Source organism: Oenanthe melanoleuca, chromosome 4A, assembly GCF_029582105.1.
Source record: "Oenanthe melanoleuca isolate GR-GAL-2019-014 chromosome 4A, OMel1.0, whole genome shotgun sequence".
NCBI classification, from domain to species: domain Eukaryota; kingdom Metazoa; phylum Chordata; class Aves; order Passeriformes; family Muscicapidae; genus Oenanthe; species Oenanthe melanoleuca.
Window position 1 is genome coordinate 11,079,048 of NC_079338.1, and position 23,078 is coordinate 11,102,125.

Here is a 23,078-nt window from a genome sequence, read left to right on the forward strand (position 1 = left end):
TATATAACATAGATAACGTTGTACAATTGCATTTAGAATACTGCAAGAGACAAAAACAAACAAACTGTAATCTGAGGGAGTATTTGACAAAATGGCTATCCTGCTGTCCTACCTTGAATGCCCTCGGGGATGCTAAATTCAGAACAACCAAAGAAGTGGGGACGGTACCATCAGCTGCACCATTGGGAGCCGACAGCCGTACCACAGACAGCGCCTTCCCACCGGGAAAACACCTCCAAGCCAGCACTGAACCAGGGAAGGGATGACATAAACCCTGTGCTAAGGACAAAGGAAAACACGGTATTGCATCGCAACCAAGCCTTTGCTCTGCCTGAGCGAGGCAGCTGCCGAGGAGTAACTTTTTCTCTTAGGCTTATTTTTAATACAAGGCGCACACACAGGATGCCCACAGGCCGAAGATGCCGGCAGGGGCGGCTGCAGCCGGGGCCGGCCCTGCAGGTCAGGGGCGAAGGGCCGGGCAGAAAGAGCAGCCACCGGCACCTCCTGGGACTCGCTGCGTGAATCGCTCCTCAAGGACACCCGCGGAGTCCGCACGGCCCGCACGGCGCCGTGGGCAGGCGGCCGCGCCCCGGGGGCGGGCGGGGCGGCCGGAGCGGGGGAGCCGCGCCCCGGGGGCGGGCCCGTGGGCGCTGCCGCGCTCCGCCCCGGGGCGGCGGCCGAGGGGCCGGCGGTGCAGCGGCGGCCGGAGGGTAAGAGCGGCCGGCCCTGGGGAGCGGGCGTGGGGCGCTGCCGGCGGAGGGCGCTCCGGGCCGGGGTGGGCCGGGCGGCGGCGCCTGCTCCGCCAGGGAAAGTTGCGGCGGCTGCTGGGGCGGTTCCCCGCGGCTCCGCGGAGCCCGCAGGCCTGCCGGCACGGGCGGGTCGAGCCTCCCTGTGCTGCGGCCCCGGGCGGGCGGCGGGCTGGGCCAGGGGAGCCCGGCCCGTGCGGAGGGCGCGGCGGGCCTGGGCCCGCGGGTTCCCGGCGCGGCGTTCCCGGCCCGGCTGCTGTGGCGCTCGGCAGCCCGAGCTGGGTGCGCACTTGCCCGGGGCTCGCAGCCGGGCCGGGCGAGCGGGGCCCCGCGGGTCGCGGCTCCCGCCGAGGGCCGGGCGCTGCCCTCGGCCCGCGCTGCCGGCACCCGGCTTGCGGTGCTGCAAGGGGGACCGCGGCCTTCAGAGGCTCCGTCCATTGGACTGGGGCTGGCGGCTTGTTTTATCCTCACCTCAGACAGCGTGGAGCACAGCGGTGCTGGGAGTGTTCGCTTCAAAACGCTCCTTTATGGCAGTATTCGTGAGAGCAGCGGCACTTCTGATCATCACTCCTTTTCAGTTAATTTTCCATAGAGCAGGCTGGATAAACTCATTTGTTAAAAATCAGTTTAAAACTCTTTAAACTCCTCGAAGTGACTTTCTGGTAAGTGCTTGTTATAGAATCACTGGGGTTGGAAAAGCCCTTTTAAGATCAGAGTCTAACCAGTAACATTTACCATGTTTACCGCTAAACAATGTCTCCAAGTGCTATATCCACAAACCATTTAAAGGCTTCCAGGGATTGTGTTTCCAGCCTCTTCCAATACCTGATCACCATTTCAGTGAAGTTTTACCTAATATCCAGTCTAAACTTCTGGTGTAATTTGAGGCCATTTCCTCTCATATTACTTGAGAGAGGTGACCGACCCCACCTGGATCCAGCCTCCTCTCAAGTGATTGTAGGGAGCCATAAGGTCCCTCTAAGCCTCTTTTTCTCCAGACTAAACAACCCCAGCTTTTTCCCCTGCATGATAAACTCTGCTGCTGTGAATCAATACATACAGTTGCCACATTGTATTATCTTGTAGTGCTCCTGCATACCCACCTCTGCAGAATAAAAATATTTCCTCTGCCTCGAGCCTTCACCTTGCCTTCACCTCTGCTGGTGGGACTGGTCAGGGGCTACACTGTCCCTGAGAGCAGGGAAACCAAATGTCCGAAAAGTAACCTAGCAAATATGATTAGTTTTTTCTCTTCAAGATAACCCTCTTTCCTGACCTGGTTGATGGTATGGTCTCTGAAACTGTTGTAGTGGCCCAGGGCCTGGCATGAGTGACCAGCTGGGAAACTGGGGATGGTAAGAGCTGTTTGAGCTAGCAGTACAGTGAGCAAATGTGAGAGGTACCCTTGGAACAGTTATTCCCACTACTTGCATGTTGCTCGTAAAGACTATGTGAGTGTTTCAGGTTAGATATTGGCAGGTTGTTAATTTTTCCCTAAAGTGTAAGTTTGTTTTAAAGTATGAATTTAGGTGACACAATTTAGGGTGTTGTAAGATAAAGACAGTTCAGCCTGTAGTTGTTGTAAATCCTAGTGCAAGGACAGATGTGTTCCAAATGTTTTTACCGCGGCAGAGTGGTCAAAAGGAAATAATAATTTGATAAAGGGGTTGAACATCAAATTCCTTGTGATTTGTGAGTTGCTACAATTAAGGTAGTGGCTTATTAATATGTCAGGGTTGATTCCAAAAGGCCATGCTGCTGAGCAGCAATTTAGTGGATCAGCCATTAATAATTCTGTGCTTTGTACATGGTTATGTAGTGAGAAATAAATTTCTGATGCTTTAGAAGCTCCTGGCTACGAACACAAATGGGGAAGAGCAAGAGCAATGGTGTGCACTAGCAAACCACTATAGCTACTCAGTTCTATAAAGAGAGTTTAGGGCTTTTAGGTGATTTATTACAGTAGTAGAAAGATAGTTGCAGCCATGATGGTGTAAGAAGAAGTGAAAGAAGATTTGCAAGGGCAGGATAATACATCAGTTGGTTTAATAGAAGATGTACTTGCAAAACAGAACAAGACTTTGTGTACACCAGGTGGTGTGCAAGGTTGACATCATATCTTTACAGGTTGTAACAACAGTGTCCTGCATGTTTTAACCTGCTGCACCACAAATCTTAGTGGAGTGGCAGAAGTTGGCACTTACTTGGTGGAAAGCTTTAGGAAGCTCTTTATCTTAATGCACAGTGGGGCAGAAAGGACACTAGAGATTATTCACTGCTTCAGTTTTGTAGAAAATACTCTGTGCATCTGCTTTGCTTATATGAGACACTGAAGGTGTGTCTGTATACATACACAGTTGTGTGAATAGATTAATCCTAAGAGATTCAGCTTTGCCTGACGAAGTTGCAGTTAATTCCGAGTGTGTTTGGCAGCAGTTCCCTAAGGGGAGCGATTCAGTGCTGCAGTCTGTACTGTAGCTGCTGCTTCCAGAGATTCCTGGTTATTTTATGTTAATGTTAATTGCACTAGCTTTTTCTCCAGTACATATGTGGGTGTTTTTCTTCAGCATTCTCAATAAAGTGTAGTCACTCTCTTCTATCAGTTTTCTTCCCTTGTACATTCCCATGTTAAAAGCAAACAGGCATTTTTCAAGTAATAACAGTATGAAAAAGATGAAAACCATCTTACAAACATTTTTTCCATGTTTCTTCAGTGGAAGCTTTTATGTGACACTCTTGCAGTTCTCTTTGTATATGTATTTTTTTTTTTCTCCATTTGAATTAGTCTGTATATATGTTAAAATGGTTTCTATAAAATAAAGAAAAATACAGCATATGAACAGCTTTAAAATACACTAAGCTTTACTTGAAACTAGGTGCTGAGACTTTGTCTAAGAAACTGGCACAGGTGGTGGCTTGCCAACTTCTGTTTCTTTTTCCTTGAATTTAGGCCTTGATAACCAGTGGAAGCCTCTTTGTAAACTTTGTGGACAGTTAAGTATGTGAGGGGCAAGAAAACCTTGTATGACTATTCTATTTGTACTAGATGTAGTTATACTGATATATGGAATTCAGGTATCTGAATGTAAGTCCTTTAATCAAAACCCAGCATTATACTGTTTTGATTTCCTGAAAAATTTCTCTGGTAAGCTAGAGGTTGTCAATATTTTCAGTGTAGTTGGCACTGAAACTGGGGGATGATCTCAGGAACTGATGAAACTCTGAAAGATATAGTCTCTTATGGTTAAATATGAAGTAGGTGTAGCAGCTGGCCAGTGATTCTTGGCTAGAGAGTGGTACCTATTCTCTGTACCCGTTTGTTTAAGTATGTTTAGAGATGAATCCTCTGAAGTGTTATGAATAGTGTGGCGCTATAAAAGAAAATGTGCAATCTCTAAGCTTGATTTCAGCAGTCTGTTGGTTTACCTCCAAGAGCTCTTGTTAGGGAGTGCCCGAATTAGGGAAGTGTTTAATTTTTTTCTCCCAGCTGATAATTTCTAAACTGTGACCCTGAAATATCCCTCTGTGCTGGAAATACTTCGTATTACTTATTTTTTCTGCATAGATAGACCTTGATGCAACTTGCTTGAGTGTTTTCTTTTAATGTGCTCGCATCTGGGCACTTGAAGCTCATGAAATGCAGAACTTATCAACAGAATCCATCAATTTTTAAGCAAGCAAATAAGCATTTGATTCAAGAGATGTTGCTCTAAGAGTCAGTGAACTCTAGTTTTGGCAGAACTGCATGACTCCTGCAACTAGGAATGCTGTGCTGAGCATGCTGAACTTTGAGTCCCCAGAAGGGCCTACCAGGAACAGGTTTGGTCAAAGGTATGTTGTCAGATTGTGAACCCTTGATGTCACAGCAGGAGGAGACATTTGGGAGAGGGATGTTTGTAATTGATTGACAACCCAGTATGAACTTTTGAAGTTCTGGTATGTCAGGGTAGAGAGAGACATTCTCATGAGTGTAGTCGTATTTTGGTAGTCTCCTGGGGTCTCTCATTTGCTCAGCAGGTTGTCTGTGTTTGTATAAGTACCCAGACAACTGGGCTGCTAAGTCTGATTCTGCTTCTGTGACAGGTAGCTTTTGACACAACCAGACATTTTTAGTGAAGGAGCCATAAGACAGAGAAGCCTGGAAAGACTAAAGCTGCAAGAACACGAGTGTGTTCGAAAAAGGGTGAAAAAAAGAGAGGGGGTTGAAAGGTGAGAGTATATTTTTAGAGAATGTCCCATTTTCTCGAGATTTGTTACACTTCCTCATACCAAATAAAATACCAAGGAAGAGTGGCTATTCAAAAATCCAGGCTTTGAGGAAACAGTAGTTGGAGAAATTGAAATAATACTATGCAGTTGTTAGTTTATATATTGGAAAGAAAACCATAATGATAATTCTGCATGTAAGGCACCAGATGCAGGGGTCAGGATTATGAGAAAGGTTGGACTGTAGATATGCTGAGGTCCGTTTCAGGGTTGGATTATTATATGATTCTGCAGGCCTACAGTGAAATCAGAGATCTCTTGCCCTCAGATTGGTCTGAGGATTGATTCCTTAAGATTCTGCATGTTGGCTTTTTGTATTGCTCCATGCTGCAACATCTTAAATCAATGTCCTTATGCCCTGAAATAAAATTAATGTGATGTACATTTCTCAGTGCCTCTCAGTTGACTTGGAAGTCCAGAGCTATAAAATGACTTTTTTTTCTGTCTTTACCCATTTTTGCATGTTGTTTTTTATATATCTTTAGTGCAGCGTTCTTAAATTTATATATGAGTAATAGTAGTAATTGAAATTTTAATTCTTTAATTCTTTAGATAATGTGTTTGGATGGCATCCTAAACTGTCACTGGTTATCAATCATGTTATGCACCTTCTTGAAAAAAAACAGACACTTAGATTGTAGAGCATAGTGAATCTAATGCTAGGTCTCTAAAAGCACTGCTATGCTTCCATTGCTAATTCTTCCTTATTCAAATACTTCTTTAAAAACTATTTTTAAACACTCGTTTGTGTGAACACTTCCTTGAATTTTCTGGGGGTTTTTGTGATGTGTCAGGTTGATTGTTTGGTAGAGCTACTTTCTACAGGACAGTTCCCAAAAAGTGGTGGATAGACTGTTGTGGTTTAACCCCAGCTGGTAATTAAGTTCTACAACAGCTGCTCACTCCCTCCCCCTCACCCCAGTGGGATGGGAGGAGAATCACAAAGGTAAAAGTGAGAAAGCTCGAGGGCTGAGATCAAGACAGTTTCATAGGTAAAGCAAAGGCCATGTACACAAGGAAAGCAAAACAAGGAATTAATTCCTCGCTTCCCCAGGACAGGCAGGTGCTCAACATCCCCAGGACAGCAGGGCTCCGTCCCACATAACACGGACATGGGAAGACAAACACCGTCACTCCAAATGCCCCCCCCCTTTCTCCTTCTTCTCTAGCTTTATTGCTGAGCATGAGGCCATATGGTCTGGGATATTCTTTGGGTCAGCTGGGATCAGCTGTCCTGGCTGTGTCTCCTCCCATTTCCTTGTTCACCCCCAACCTCCTCACTGGTGGGGTGGGTGAGGAGCAGAAAAGGCCTTGGCTCTGGATAACCCTTGGTCAGTGATATCCCCTGAATTACTCTTGTAATACCTCCTAAATGAGACCCTCATGCTAATCTGTAGGGGAGATTTGTTAATTTAAGAATTAGATCCAGATGATTAGTCTCTAGCTGTGTCCTTGGGGACAAACAATCATGTGATGCTGTTGTCTTGGCAGTGCTTATAAAGAAAACCCAAAAATACAAACTGTTTGAAGAGACAACTTTTTAACCGTGGGGATCAGTTGGGTGTATGCAATTTATGTTTTTTTAAACATGTTATTTAAGCAAACGAGATTCCTTGTTAGTCACATGTGATTCTTGATGACTGTTTGCTTATTATTAGCAGTTCAAAGACTTACATCCAATTCTCTAGGACACAAAATGTAAAACAAGTGTCATCTAAATTGTCCCATATTGATAATTGCCTAGAAAAAGACGTGGTGATGAAAAGAAGTTCGAGAGAGAAAAAGGAAAGCTAAGCTCGAGAGAAGAGAGGCAGATAGATGGAGATGAGGAACATCCCCCAAAGCAGCAGAAGGTACCGACTGAAGATCAGCAGTGGCCAGAGAATATGCCTGAATGGGAAGAAAGGAAATCCCTGCTAGCTCAGAGAAGAGTGGAATCTGTCAGACTGCTTACAGTGCTGTTAAATCGTGTGAAAGTAAGACTATTTTAAAACATATTTTAAATTTTTAAGGGTATTTATTAGAGCTTGAATAATTCACTAGATGTATGATATATTGATGCTATTCAGAAGACTGTTTTGGGGCTGATTAAACACTGAGAAAGCCTGAGACCCATGTCTTGTGACAATCTGCTCTCAGTCTTGCCGTCAGTCCAAATAAACTGCATTTTTACCCAGAAACTCTGCCTTTGTTGCTTTTTCAAGACCTTGTCTTTACTCAGTAAAAAATAGGGCTGGAAAGGCTGTATTAGCTCCATTAGACGTGATCCAGTGTTGCAAGCAAGGAATTTTGGAGTGGGGACATAAGTGATGCTCTCTCTGCTTGTTTTGGTCTCAGGTCTACAAGTGACTGAATTAAATTGAATAAATTACACCAATTGTGTTTCTAATAGCCTCTTCTTTTTTCTTGGCCAGCACTCATTACCAGGCTTATTTCAATTTGATTCAGATAATGTCTTGAGAAAGTCAGCAGAGAAGTGATAAAAATTTGAGAGTTTTGCACACAGATTAATGTTTGCAGGTTTAGTTTAGTGCTTTGGGCAAAAGAGATTTCAAATGAAAACGGGTTTAATTTCTAATATGGCTTTGTGTCCACTATTTCAGAGAAAATTTTCCTTGCAGCTTTTAACAAGTGTGTGTTTTTCCCAATCCTTAATGTAAAAGATTTCTAAAGGACTGTAATGTACTATGGGTTGAAGTCAGAGGCTATCCTCACTATTCAGCTCGAATTTTAGGGCCCCATTACATCTGGCATTGGACTTCTTAATTATGAATGTGATGCGTTCAATTAATTTCTATTTTCTTGGTTTCGCAGTTGGCAAGTCAAAAAGTGGATCCTTCACTGGGTGTAAAGAAGGACGATTCATTTTCTGAAACAGCATTTAAAGACATACAGCAGGAGCTGATTAACTCCCTTTATCGTACGCACAAAGAGCTGAAACGTAAGGAGTTTAAGTGCCCGTTAACCCAAACAGGTAGTGGTTTATGTTGTGAGGAAGGAGATGTGAGTACCTTCCATGCACCTACTTGTCACATAGTCAGGACAATTTTAAATGATCCCTCTCCAGCCCTGAGCTCTGATGGACTGCCTGGCAGAGATGTGTGCAGCTCCTCCGCCAAGGGCCGTGTGCCTTTGCTGATCACGGTGACCCAGGACGGCAGGGTCATCGAACCTCTCCGTGGAAGGCACCACCCAGCACTGGATGTAGTTCACATCCAGACAGTGTCTGAGGAAGATGATTGCAAAAAGCAAAAGGTTTATGAGACTGATGAATTCATCCATTATTTACTAAACTACTATCAGACACCACACTATGCACGTGTTTGCTTAGAGCCAAAAACTACTGCAAACAAGTCCCGGTGGAAGCGAGTGGTGTCTGATGATGGTAGTGGGTTTGACATCAGCTTGAGTAACAAACATAATCAGCACTTCAGAGAAGTGAGTCCTGTACAACACCTCCACAACAGAAATTGTAGTAGTCATAGTAATTATAGGCTGGTGATCACTCTTGGGGAACTTGAGTCTACAGATAAAGTGTTAGAAAGCAAGGTCCATGGGGGCAAACTTGCAAAAAAGCTGCAGGTGCAGAGGAATGACTCACTCCCTGTTGATAACTTACCACATGCTGGACTGAATCATTCTTTGGAGTGCCCTACTCTTACTCATAATAAGGAATTCAAACAAGAAGATGGTAGAGATGAAGGCACTGTACCATATGGAACATGTAGATCTGCTTGCAGATTAAAGGATTTGTTGGAAGAGATCAGTGATTCTGAGTACTTTAGAGAGGCATGTGGTGGCTCAGTGAAGAGAGCAGAAAGAAGGTATGAAGAAATTTACAGCAGTTGTAATAAAGGGTGCTTGCCTTCAAGAGCTGGGGAAGGAAAATTACTGGTTTACCATAAAAATGTAGCTCTGGAAAGTCAAGAGAAGGAAATCAGCCAATGTAACTCCTGTTCTAATTCTGTCCATGAGGGCTTGGCAAGGCAGTGTGAACATAAACTTAAAAAGTCATGCAAGAGGTCTAGTAGTAAATTAAGATATGAAGGAAAGAAAAGTGAGAGACAATCCAGGGAAAAGGAGAAAAATGCTCATAAAATGAAGAAAAAGCGAAAAAAGCTTTCTTCTAATCTTTTACCTGATGAATGTGGCTTTTCAGAGACGGACAGTTGCACGCAGCTGGAGTCGCTCAGAAAGATACAGAGAAAATGTAAGAAAATGTTGCACAAAAAAGTGAAATTCAAGACACATCACACCTCTATGGCAGCAGCAGATGTTACCCCTCATGATGGCTCGCCCCTTCAGGAGACTCTCCAGAGGAGAGGTGAGAGAGGGACACCACAGCTAAGGGGACTGAATTTGACAGGTGTGTGGCAGGTGAGGTTGCCACAGTTCTTACAGTGATGAATGTTTTTTGGTTTTAAAAGGTGTAAGAATAGCATAAAAAAAAAAAAAAAAAGAAAAACAGTGCAACTTCTCTGCAATTAAGGGTTTGTTCAATTTAGCTCTGAAACACACTGCTGCAGATCAAGAGTAATATTTGCCCATTTAATTGGGTGGCACAGGATCTGTCCTGGGCATTAGCAGATGGGTGGTTATTCTGTTAACAACATACATGCTAGCAACATGCTTTAGACAACTAAAACAGACAGTTCAACGTGTGGCATAGCTGTGTGGGAAGTACTATCTCAGGTGAGTAAATTTTGACATAGCTAAAATACATCTGATATTCATACAGTATTGCCACTGGCTGTTCTTACAGCCTTTTTTTCAATTTACTGTGCTTCCAGTTGGTTGGTGGATACCCTTGCAACCACCTCCCTTTCCTTCCCTGCTCGCCTGACAAACTAATTTCAAGTAACTTTTTCTTATCTACAACAGATGAGAGGAAATTAATGTTGAGAAGAGAGACGGATGCAGATGTCAGAGGATGCCCTCTATTTCCTCTTGAGATAATTCAAACAAACCCCTTCTCAGATACTTTCTGTGGAGGAGAGCCCAGAAGAGGATGCTGAAGAGCTACTGTATTATAGCTTGAAGTTTTTATAAAGAAGAGGGAGAAAAATGCCCTTTGATCATTAAATGGTATATGAACTACTGGGTTGGTTTTCTGTTGGTATGGGGGTTTTTTTGGGTTTTTTTTTGTTAGTTTTTTTTTCTCTTTTGTTTTTTTGTGGTTTTTTTGCTTAGATAATTCCTTTGGTTAGAATATTTAACTGGTGTAGTGAGTCACAAAAGCAGAATCTTTTTTTGAATAACAGGACCAAACTTTCCCCAGAGCCAGAACAAACTTTCATGGACTATTGGCTAAAGAACTTGAAAGGACACACACTGAGATCTTGGAGCATTACACTTTGGTTGAGTGCAGGGAATCATGTAAATTACAGTATTTACCAATGATAAGTCATTGGAAAAAACCTAATTGTCAATCCTAGAGCAAGCATATGAAGTGCCTCCTCTACCAGATTGTTATAATGATGGGACTGGAAGGTGTGGAGAACATTTATGCTCAATTTTGAGAAGTAATAGATTTCCAAATGTGAAAGAAGTCCCATCTTCTGTAAAACCCACACTAGAAGAATCCCTGATGGTTCTAGAGGTATTTCTGAAAACTCGCTGGCCTTTGGGAGGATGGATTTCACTGAACTTATGCTCAGTGTAGTGCTTCCAGGAATGGTTGTCTAAGCAAAGCTCTGAGTGTTAGATAATGAAAGGGCACTACATGTCAGCCTGCTGACAGTCCCCATGTAAATGCAGGTTGACAGTTCACAAGATTTTGAAGGCACATAAAGTGAGGTAGCTGTTTAGTATGAGTTTGCTTACAAATGCTTTTCAGAGGAATTGTGAAATGTTGTCAGAGTTGTGCTGCATGTAGATAAAAATGTGAAAATTCAGTCTAGGAGCTTGAGTTATATCCATATTTATTCATCTGGCTTTATCTAGAAGACAGTCACAATTGCTTTTGGACAAAGTCCCTTAGCAAGATACAGAGTTTGAAGTTCAATACACTGATTATTGCAGCTTTCATTTTATTATGCTTTATTTATTATGTCAGTAGATGAAGTTAATGTGAAAATGTTGCCTTCATTACGTAAGATCTTACCCATGTTTGTAACTTCTGCTCTAATAAATAGTAATAAAAAAGAATAATTGTAATTGTTTGTGGTAGATAGGTTTTCCCCCAGTCTTCAATACTGCTGATTCCTACAGGCTTCTAAGCCAGGTTTTATTAGTCTTTCTGTTCATATGTTCATATGTTGAGTGCCTTTTCAGGGTAATGAATGACAAATGGTTGCTTCTGAAAGTACTTTTAATCTATTACTTTTATCTAAAAAGATGTTATTTTCCTGACAGAAATATTTTCTGACTATTTTGGAGAACATTTATGCCCCTCTTAAGTCTCCTTTTTAATATTTTATACAGTTATAATGAAGATGGACTATTGTATTTGTTGACTGTGTAAAATGTTTTCAGTTGCACTGATGTGACATACCAAGGGTGTTTTTTCTCTATGCAATATTTGCAGATTAAAGGTAACAAAACTTCCCCCTTTGTCAATCTATAGACAGTTTTGTGTCCATGAGTCCCTGTTTCCCATGACACAGGCCTTTTGGTGACAGGTGAGAAAGTATTTCGTTTTGTTAATCTGGGGGAGAAGGAACTAAAGATTATTTCCTTCGGTGCAAATTTCCAGTGTTTTATCATGCTGTCACAATAACCAATAACAAATAAATACTCCATTTCTGTAATTGCTTCATGCATTCACTGTATTGACTGAAGTTTGATAGAGGATTTGCTTTATCTCCCAAGTCCTCATTCCATGTAAAACAGTTAGTTAATAAAATGCACTTTAAAATGTAAGGCATCATTGTAATCTTCATACCAAAAGAGAATTTCTGCATTTCCTATTTGACATTATTTAGAACCTAATTTCAAGTGCTTAAATAACAACTTTACTTTTCACAAAATCATAGAATGGTTTGGATCAAGACCTTAAAAACCATCTTGTTCCAACCCCCATGCCAAGCCTCTTCCCCCTGTTCCAAGCGGTGTCCAACCTGGTCATGAACACTTCCAGGGATGGGGCATCCAGTTTCTTCTGCCACAGCCTCACTATGCTCACAGGAAGAATTCCTTTTTCCTGTCAATACATCTGATATGAGGCTCACCTTTTCATACACTGAACTTATATATAATTAATATATATTAATATAATTTTATTATCCTGAAGGCTAATAAGTAATAATGTAAAATAAATATAATAAATATAATATATAAATATTAATAGTAAATAATGAATCCTAATAAATATCTCTTTAAAGATAAATGTAACAGCTTGCTTTAAAACTTTTAAAATGCATGGCTTTGTAGATTGGATTTCAGTTGTTATATGTCACATCTCACATATGAAAGTTACAGAACATTTGGCAATTAAAACACTTATCAGATGAAAAGATGCATTAAAAGCAGCATTTATAGTTCAGCAATGGAAATGTAGAACATTTCTGGCACAATTTCACACATTTCAGTTTGAACCTGATGTGTGCTATTGTGCCCAGCTGCTATTTTAAGAGGCTGGGTGCTTTTTATGGAAACACTGTTTACTCTGACATGTATGAATTTGGGCCCTGAGACTGCAGATCTTCCCACCAGATCTAATTTTCTGTACAGAATTAGTGAAAATGCCTCCTCACAGAGCTGGTATGAAGAGAACAATGCTTTGTTACTGAAAATACGTGATCTGTGGGTTGTACCTTGTACTGAATGATGAAGTCATAATCCTACAGGCTGGTTTTAAAGCAGAAATACACAAGGCCCATTATTAGATCAGTCCATCTGTTTGAAATACAATACAGCAATTACAATATAAAGCCCTTTCTTCTTAATCCAGGTTTTCCAGACAATGCATAGAAATGCCTCACCTTTCATAAAACCCCTTATGCAATTTTCAACTGAAGCATTCAATACTGAACTTTTTTTTTGTTTAACTGAAACAGCAGGAAGTAAGAGCTAATAGAAGTAAATAAGGGCAGGTGAAGTCCAGGTGAAAGAATATCTGAATTTTACAAAGCAGTTATCAGTATGATTTTCCTGGCTTGAAAAAAGATGTGACTCAACTATTTTGATTTGTTCTAGAGTAGATCTTTGTGACAGGTGTTCAACATGTCAGATGAGGGAGATTAGTGACATTCTCTGCATTTAATTGTTCATCATGTCCTACCTGGTTAATGTAAAGCCTGATAAGCTGCCTGGCATGGTTCTCTTTGCACAGTCAGTGCTGCCAGTCACTATTGAAGGAAGGGTACAAGTTGTAATGAACAGACTGAAAAAGAAGCTAAAACCCATCCATTTTCTTCAGCACTTTGGAAAGAAGTAAAACCTATGCCTGCTGCTTTGTGAGCACGCCTTATCTCCTTTCACAAGGAATTCTCTGTTTTCCCTGAAAAAGTAACAGTCTTAAGAAAGTGTCATACCTCCTCCCCAGTAAGTATTAACTGAGCTTTGTCTTGTGTCACTGCCTGTTTTCTGCACCATTTTAGTTACTATTTTTCTTTGTGATGCATAACGTTCTGATGTTCAGATTAATACTTAAAATAGTGTTCAGTTCCTTGGGAGATGTTACAGAGTAGCATAAGAGTCAGGTGGTTGGTTCTGCTGAAGGGTAGGTTGCAGCCTTCCAAAGCTCCAGCTTTTGCTCAGTATTAACAATTACTTGGGGCTTTTTTCTGCCTAACACTGTTTTTGCAACAATTATTAAAGTTTTGCTAATGAGCTGCATTTACAAGCATTCCATTGGAATGTATTTTACTCAATCTATGCATTGGATAATGTGACACATTGGAGAAAGACAATATAAATCTTGAAACATTAGGGGAGTATTAAATACAATATTCGGTTGCAGTAAATAAAAACAAACACCACCATTATGCAAGAGTATTTTATTTTCTGCCTTAAACAAATAAAAGCACATTTCCAATTTGAGGTAAACCATTAGTAGTAGTTTGCAAAGAGTACAAACGTCTCTAAAAATAAAACAGCAACACAAGGTCATTACAAAGTCTACATGTGTCTCTAGACATTTGTTAGGTAGCTCATACACTACCACTTCACACAAGTGCTCTGGCTCAAACAACCTCACTCTTCACTGGAAGGCCCAGTACAACCAAAAGAAAATCCCAGGACAATGTTGGGACTGAGGGAGAGTCAGTTGTTCTCACCACAGATGGTCTCAGGCACTTTAATATGTTGTGTGAACTTGTTTATGAAAGCTGCTGTTGTGCAACACACTCTACATCCGAACACTTCTGCCTAGTTTACAACTTCCCACTCAGGACTCAAGGACTCAGTTCATCATTTTGATCATGTTGCCAGATTCAAACAACCAGACAGCTAAACCAGAGAAATGAAATAGAGGGAACTACACCAGACAGGCATCCTGGATATTCTACACTAGCAGAAGCACCTGAACAAGAAACAAGTTCACAAGTGCTCAGCAAATCATTAGTTATCTTGGAATTTATAAGAAAGTTTTACAGAAGTATTTTGGATGATGAGCATTTACATTTTTCCTTGGTCATATCCATTTACCCAGCCCTCTCTGGTAGTAGGCAGATCTCTTAGAATAAACCTAATAATTAAGCACAGAGGTAAGCCAAGAGAGCAAATAAGTAAAAAGCAGCTCAAAGGTCAGGTCCACAGGTATAGCATTGCTGATTATGCATGAGATTGTGCCATTTCTTTTAATGGCAACATTCCAAACCAACAAAGGCCTCAATGTAGAAACAGCTTATGCTGTTTTATTTTGTACAGAAAACTTGTATAAGTTTCCTAGACTTATGTAAGTTATGAAATGTTTTTCTGCTAGGTAAAGGTGCACGTAGAAGAGCACTTGCTAATCATGCCATACCAGCAACTTCTTGTTTTTTAGGCCTAGGAATCAAGAGCAGCTGATCTTCCATGTTTAATATAATTCCATTAACATTCATAGGAGTGCTTTTTACTAAGAAGAAAATGGAATGAACAAAAGTCAAGTCACACTCCATGGTGTACCTTTAGGGATGCCTAGTTCCACTCATTATCTAAATTTCTGTAACACTATAGAAGTGTTTTAAAAATGAACAGAGAATATTAGTTTATGCAGAATTATGCATATTGAATATAACAAGCATTCATCAATCTTTATTAAATATTTAAAAGTGATTTAACCTCTCAAAAATTCCTGATCTTTTTTAAAAGCAGTTAGTGGTTCATCTGTAAGTTGCTAATGCAATGCTTTGAAAGCCAAATTATCTTACATAATAATGAATTACACTGCACAACAAGTGAGTATGATGCTTTGTGGACAAACAAAATATAGTCCCTTTTCTAAAGGAATTACAACCCAGGGGACAGATCCTGCAGAAGCTAACACAAAAGAAGATTTAGTGGTGTTTGTGTTGCATATGTGAAGTTATTCATGTGCTTTGTCAACAGTACTAGGTTGGTAATGAAAAACAAGATTTTGAGCTACTTTGCACTAAATGGTGATAGCAGAAAAATAGTCCTTTATTGCCAAAATTGTGGTTTACTTTTGCACAAGACATTTGTCATGCTTACTTCTTATTATGTGGGTTTAAAGGAAGACAGATCATAGATCTTCAGCAGCTTTCCATTGTATTTTAATAGGAAATATTTGAAAAGAAACCGTTCACTGTACCTCTGGAACTTTTGTAAGCCTTGCCACTGCTGCACCTTGTGAAACAGAAGTGGAATGTTACAAATGATCCTTTATGGTTAAAAAATAGATTGTTCCTCACTGCAACATCTATTCTTTCTTTGCATCCTGGGCATCTTTTTCGTCTTCATCAGAGTACACAGTGGGTTCCTCCCCCTCCTTCAGCAGCTTACCAACATGATGATACTTAACTGGAGAAAAAAAAAAAAAATCCAAGTAATTTTTCTGTCCTCAAAAGACACTTTTTAAAACTCTTCCCACTGTTTTCTGAATGAACAGGATGGCTATATTTTAATAAAACAGCTTTGAGCAACTCATTCCAAACACTGGGGGAAAGGAGAAAAGCTGAATCAACTACTACCTGAACTACTATTGTTGTCGTAAGAATCATGTGAAGTGAATGTAACTCTCATTTTCTTGCCTAAACCAAAAGATGAATAAACACAAACTGAGGGACTCACCCAGCCAAAAAAAAACAGAACCCTGGATTAGATTATTTTTCTTGCCAATGTCAAAGCTGTTTTTTCAACCAAAGGCATTGTTAAACTATTTACATCTATTGAACAAGCACATACACATGTGCAAACATACACACAACTTGAAAGGGGTTTTATTTTTTGTAATGTGTACTAAAAATATTCAGTAGGACAGAAGGGAGATCCATTCTCCCAAAGATAAAGATGGATCTGTTATCCGATTATCTGATTAAGCCTCTGATTTATTTTATATCTCCTTTTGAGCATGTAAAATGCCAAAATCATATACATGTAAGGACTGAGAGCTAGACATGTTGCCTATCAACTTCAACAAAGCAAAAGAAGCCCCTGATTACAGATATTTCAGACTAGCAGTGTTGTTATAACAATTCAAAGCAATTATTTGCCATATTTAATAGGAACACAGTAATAAAAAGAGTGGACTTCACTGTCAGTCCTGATGCTCAACACTTGTAAAGGTAGATTTTAACACTAGTTCAAGTCAGATACTTGACAGCATAGTTCTGGTTTCTGCGACCAGACTGTTTTATAAAGCTTGTCAGCATAATAAAACAGCCATTCAGTGTGGCATGATTAACAGTCTTAATTAAAACATGAAGAGGGCCAAAATAGTAGGGGCACATCAGGTCAGGACTGAGATTTCTAATGACATCATGTGGAGAAAACTCCATTGTAGCTGGTTATAGTAAATTTTTCAACACCAGATTTAAAAACACATTTTATTTCCACTACACTAGTTATCAGTGTATGCAATTTCCATCATTTATTTATATGATGCTTCCAGCTGGTTACAGCCTTTTAACTATTGCTTCCCCTATTATCGGTTAACTGCTTCTTTGTAAATAGATTTAAAATTGCTTACAAGTGAATTGTGACTCCCAGTCCCTCAAGGTCTCTTGCTGTGTAGCGTTGAGATCAGACAGGTCATCATACGTATCCCTCAGTGCCTCCTTATCCAGGCAGAAAGTGGCAAGACCTCGGGATGCATCTCTTCCAGCAAAAATCCCATATGGGCCCTCTTTAAAATAAAAACATAAGCAGCATTATTGCAGAGGTAATGGATGCTACGTTATCTTCAGGGATCAGAGTCCCCAAACTAAAACAGATTATGAGTTTCTACCCTGAGCTGTGCATCAGGTTCCTCAAGCTTCTGAAATGCTTTAAAGTTTTATTCTAATTGGTAATAAGAGAAAAGAGAAAGTTACTGAGGTTTGCTGAAACATCAGGACAATGAACCATACAACAGTGCACGGCATATATAAACAGGGTAAGGATAAGCATACAGACTGGGATGCACATCCTTAGAATAAGGAACACAGGAAGGATTTCTATGTCTGGGGTGAAATGAAAAGTTTTGTAACAGATACTCCTGAGTTGAGATGAAAGGATGGATTGACAGAAAATATAGTGGAGCTACTAAAAATTATCAAGTTGGAGGAAGCATCTAGTAAAACTAAATGAAAGATGAACACAAATGATCAAAACATGCAACTCACAGCAGATCAGAGACATCAAGATAAACTCTTGCTCAACTTTATTAATTATTAACTTGCTTGCATGACAAGCCAAAAATTGGGATACTGCATATTCAACGAGATATTCAAGTTCTTCTAAAAGGACCTTAAAGAAGTTAGATGTGAACTCTGGTTATTGTAGAGCACATGCCAACTTCCAGAGTGTGCTTTTTGCTAAATTAGTCAAAAGAATCTTACTTTTCCATTAAAATGAAAATCAAACTAGCCAGACATCGTGGTGAACAACTAAGCAATTACCAAAGCAGATGCAACAGGCAGCTTTTACTGTCGTCAAGGAAGGCAGCATCTAAAGCTTGGACCTTATGTCACGTGGGTTTTAGTTTGCACAAATACAAAACTGCACATCTAACTCGCTGTACATATCATCCTGATTGCTGCAGAATGCAAAGTTACAACCTGGCATCATTCAGTGACAGTCTCATCCATATTTGTCCCGAAAGCAGTAACTGATAATGCTTCCAAAACCATGGTGTCTCTTGCATTTTTCTCCTTGTCTCTGAGTAGCACTGGCAGCTCACTACTGCAGCTACCAGGCTGTCTGGATAGCTCAAGAGTGGTTATGCCAGGGAGATCCTGCTACAGATCAGCAAGCCTCAGTGATCCGTTTTAACAGGGAGCCTCTCATAAAAATAAACCCCCCTGCCCTCGTGGAGGTGATAAAACTCTTCCACCTGAGTGCACATAGTCCCACCCACCTCACCACTGGCTGCTCTGCGAGCATAGGCTATTCAATCTTTGCACTATGTTGCACACAGTTTGAACTATGCTCCTGGTAGACAGCTGGTTTAATCTAAATTGCCAAGTACTTAGTATAAATATTATGCAATAGAGTGATACCCACTAAAAGTTGGGAATGGAACTTCAACACTGAGAGAATTCTACTGCCTGCCACCAGGTAAAGGCAGCCCAGGCCGACAAAGCCGCTCAACCCCTTACAGTGCACGTAGCCCATGGGAAAACACCGAGAATAATGAAACAATATGAACGGGCAAAGCCGGAGTTTGTGCAGCACCGGGGCCCGATCCGCAGCCCGGGCGGCAGCATCGCCCTGCCCGCCGGCTCACCGGCACGCTGCTCTCCGGGCAGTGCAGGGGCGCTCAGCCCTCCCGGCAAGCCGAGCCCTTCCAAACCTCCCTCGGGACCAGGGCCGGGCCGGGGCCAGGCAGGAGCGCTGATCCCGCCGAGGGAAGGCGCTCCCGGCCAGCACCGGCCCCGACCGCGCTCTCCCCGCGGAGCGCCCGGGCCGGGCCCGTCCCGCAGCCCCCGCCCGCCCTCACCGGGCCCGTAGAACTTCCTGGCGCGGGTCACGTCGAAGACTTTGCCGTTGACGGCCATGAGGATGCGCGGGTCGCTCACGCCGTCGAAGGGCCGCAGCTGCTCCAGCGTGAAATCGCGGCGCTTCATTTTGGGCAGCGGCGGCGGGTCCGCCTCGCCCGCGGGTGCCGCGGGCCGCTCGCCCCGCAGGATCTGGTAGAGCAGGAACAGGCACAGGCCCAGCAGGCTCAGGTTGAGCGGAGAGCCTACGATCTCCAGCAGCAGCCCGCCGCCCTCGCCCGCCACCGCCTCCTCGCCGGCCATCGCCGCCTCCTCGCGGGCCATGGCGCTGCTCTGTGCGGCGGCTCAGCGGCTCGGAGCGCGCAGCGGCGGCGCGGAGCACACCCGGCCCGGGGGGCGGGCCGAGGGGCGGCGGCAGCGGCAGCGGCAGCGGCAGCGGCGGGGCTGAGGCGCGGCGGGGCTGAGGCGCGGGCGCGGGGCCACCCCCAGGCTGGGCGGGCTCGGCGGCTCCGCGCTCACGGCCGGCGCTAGGGGGTGGTGCGGGCTCGGCCATTGCGGCTCCCCGCGGCTGCTGCTGCTGGTGCTGCTGCCCGGCGCTGCTCCCCGGTGTGGGCTGGGCCATTGCGGCTCGCCGGCTTCTCCCCGGCCAGGCGGCCGCAGGTCGGCTTAGGCCAGGCCGCTGCGGCGGCTCCGTGGCCCACGGTTCCACAGAAATCCCGGAAAAAAATAACCTCGGCGTGGCGTTAGACCCGTGTCAGGGCTGCTGCGATGGGCTGTGGGAGCCATCCGGGCTCAGCTCCGTGGTGAAGACTGAGACAAGAGGCAACGGGCAGAAACTGATGCACAGGAAGTTTCACCTGAACATGAGGAGGAACTTCTTTACTGTGCAATGACTACACTGTGGAACTGGTTGTCCTGAGAGTTCGTGGAGTGTCCCTCTCCGGAGAGATTCAAGAAGCATCTGGATGCAATGCTGTGCCTCTGGGCTGACCCTGCCTGAGCAGGGAGGTTGGTTGATAACTCACTGTGGTCCCTTCCAGCCTGACCCGTTCTGTGATGCCCTACACTCATCCCACCTTGGTAGTGCACATCTTCGCTTTCTTGGCAAGGCAGTTACTTTTCCGAATACTCTAGAGATGTTGTCAGATTTAACATAGAAGAAAAGGGAAGAAATTACCAAATTTGTGGGGTTTTCTCATTCAAATATTACCTCCAGGCCCCACAAAACTTCACAAGCAGCAACTACAATATACTAATATAAAATGAAAAAATTGTCCTGTCGTTGAGTTCTGTATTTGTGTTTCTTCTCAGTGGAGGCTTTGGTGAGCTAAAACTTAAGATGAAGGAAATACTAACTTGGATGTATCAACTTGGTATGGTGTTCATATGGTGGAGCAAATGGAGCCCCAAATACAGGTAGAACACGACTGGTGACATCTGCTCCTTGGTGTCAAGTGTGAGAAAGCAGAAATGATGTTTTAGGTCTGAGTAGTTGCCTCTGCAAACTGTGTCCTTCAGAAAGAACACAAATCACTGCCCTGCCAGAGTATTGTCATTCCCTCTACACAAGTCAGTACATCAGGGTACACGTAGAGAAGAAATGCAGTGTACCAGCTTTGATCATAGAATCATTAAGGCTGGAAAAGACCTCTGAGATCACCGAGTCCAGCTGTTAACCTGATCTCACATTACAGCTTGGCAGATGGTTCATATCACTGCTTCAGGAGAAGCATGCAGCTTTTGCTGAACCTAGCACTGGGACATGTAGTTATAGAAAATGGAAAGAAGTGCATTCTCAGTGTTAGGAAATTTTTTAACTCTGTGGATCATTACAGATGTGGATGAAGTTTTGCCTTTTGGGATACACACAAGGACTTTGAGTACTAAGATGTTTAGGGTTCCACCTGCTGTCTCCTTTGGGAAGCTGCTTGTTTTATTGATCAGCACTTGAACTTAGATCTCTCCTGCCATGGTATGCACTGACTTTTGCTTCCATGTGATGTGTAACTTGAAAAACTCCTTGTTTCATTGATCTGATAACTGGCATTTGTACTTGTTAATGAAGTAGCTCTGCATTTTGATCCTACTTCAGGGAAATCTCTGAAACTTCAGAATTTTTCAAACTGGGAGCTGTATTACCTAGTTAATTCAGCTCAATGTAGACATGGCACTGTTATATTTCATTGTATTGATACTACATTGTAGGGGAACAGATGTAGAAAAAAAGAATTTTGGAGGGATATTTTACTTTTTTTTTCAACAGTGAGGAAAAACCTCAGGATTCCAAAACAACCCCAACCCTGAATTTGACCTTGAGCCAGACACTAAAGCAGGGAAAAGAAGCATTGTTTATGCCTAGTATCCAAGAGAAACGATTCAAGAACAGTTCATTCTTAGATTAAGAAGGGCCAGGAAACATTGCCAAGATTGATAGAATCTCAAATAATTTGCCATGTGAGTGCTGGTACTGGAAGTTACAGTGGCCCAAATTTTCATCTCTTTATAAAAAAAAATATTCATATGCCTTAGAATGCATCTTAAGCAAAAAAATAACAACAGCTATTTAGAGATAAAAGGATATGAATAAAATTATAATACATTGGTCAGATATACCCAAATTCATGAACCTTTTGTTATACATTTCCCTCTAGCAAGCCTACTTGGCAATTCCTTTAAACAGAACTGAGGTTCTAGTCAGAAAGGAGTTGGCCCCAGCTCTAGTTAAACACCACTAGTATTAGCTGTGCTCCCACACAGGTTTCCCTCTCCAGTCTATAGACAACAATAGCTTTCTCCTTGAAACTATTCTGTTAAAATCTATGAGATGGGTTGATAGCCTTCAGCACAGTGTTCTACTATAATGCACTCTTCTTATTAATTGAAGAAAACTCTGATACTCAGACAACTTTCATATCCTTGCAAATCAGGATAGTTCAAACAGTTTTAAAATACTCCTACTTGTATTTTTTAATAAGAAACATAGGTCTGTTAGAGATGAAGCAAAATTATCTCTGCTACACCTCATCATTCTTCTTACTGCACTATTTCCACTTTGTGTCTTATCTGATAGATTTAATGCATCTTTAGAGCAAATGCAAGATTCTAAACAAAGTGAGCTTTGCCTGTGTTCCCCATAATATTATTGTTGCCAAGCTGTTTTTGGGCCTCATGTTCTCTCATTGTTCCTTTGGAAGCCCTTCACAGGAATTCCTTTCTCTGACTTACCTGATTGACCATTTTAATTTAAACTAAGGCTGCAAGATGTAATGCCTCATTTGTATTACCAGAACTGCAGGTCACCTGGAACTGTTGCTGGCTTTATTTGACCTGCAAGGACCCAGGGTTTCCAAAGCAGAGAGAAGGTATCTCAGTCTTTTAAGTTACTGAGAACTGGTGATCAATAAAACCACTGGCAAGTTAGATCTTTGCTGCCCAGACTGAAGTCTGATTTGTAACTCCTATCTGAGAATTTGAGACTTCAAGAAGGTGTTGTAGGATTGCATTACAAAAAGCTTGTAGCCAAAGAGAGACAATTTTTTTGCCTTGGGGTCCAGTGGCCTTCTTGTATGAAGTGGGTCTGTTCCAGGTGTGGAACAGGTGCCTGACCTAAGAATGCCCTGAATTACATCTAGTCCTTAGATCAAAAGACATCTCAGACCATCTTTTTGCTGGACTTGCTTTTTTATTAGTTTTTATTTCCATCTCTGTTCACCACATTTCTTTTTCTTTTTTGAGTTGCATCTTCTGACTTTCTAGCTATGCTCTCCAATCAGTAATGTGCAAGGAGAAAGGACTGTGGAAAGTGGAGAAGACACAGTGCTGAAGGCTATGAAGATCCTGTCATTCCTGGAGATAAATGTGTAAACATCTGCAGCATAAAACAGCTCCAGATGGGAATTTTTATTAAGTCTTAGAAAATGTGTCAGAAAGGGGTATTGGAAAGGCAGACTTTGTGCTGGGGAGTTGCTTTCCTCAGAAATATTCTGTTGTGAGCTTGCATTTAAATTCTTTCCCTCACTGGCTTTGTCTTCCCCCCTTTCCAGGA

The 23,078-nt window shown here is 42.3% G+C and overlaps 2 protein-coding genes across 2 annotated transcripts; one reads left to right on the forward strand and one right to left on the reverse strand.

The window, feature by feature from the left end:
- The first annotated feature begins 645 nt into the window (after positions 1 to 645).
- LOC130253300 (A-kinase anchor protein 17B-like) lies at positions 646 to 11,558 on the forward strand. The gene is made up of 4 exons (XM_056491789.1): positions 646 to 710; positions 6,757 to 6,988; positions 7,827 to 9,336; positions 9,894 to 11,558. Exons 2-4 carry the CDS (start codon positions 6,899 to 6,901, stop codon positions 10,025 to 10,027), a joined length of 1,734 nt encoding a protein of 577 aa, XP_056347764.1. The 5' UTR covers positions 646 to 710; positions 6,757 to 6,898; the 3' UTR covers positions 10,028 to 11,558.
- A 2,378-nt stretch (positions 11,559 to 13,936) lies between these two features.
- Positions 13,937 to 19,465, reverse strand: PGRMC1 (progesterone receptor membrane component 1). The gene is made up of 3 exons (XM_056491790.1): positions 19,036 to 19,465; positions 17,086 to 17,241; positions 13,937 to 15,917 (listed from the first exon to the last, which is right to left on the reverse strand). The coding sequence occupies exons 1-3, from the start codon at positions 19,355 to 19,357 to the stop codon at positions 15,817 to 15,819; spliced, it is 579 nt and encodes a 192-aa protein (XP_056347765.1). The 5' UTR covers positions 19,358 to 19,465; the 3' UTR covers positions 13,937 to 15,816.
- Between the last annotated feature and the right edge of the window lie 3,613 nt (positions 19,466 to 23,078).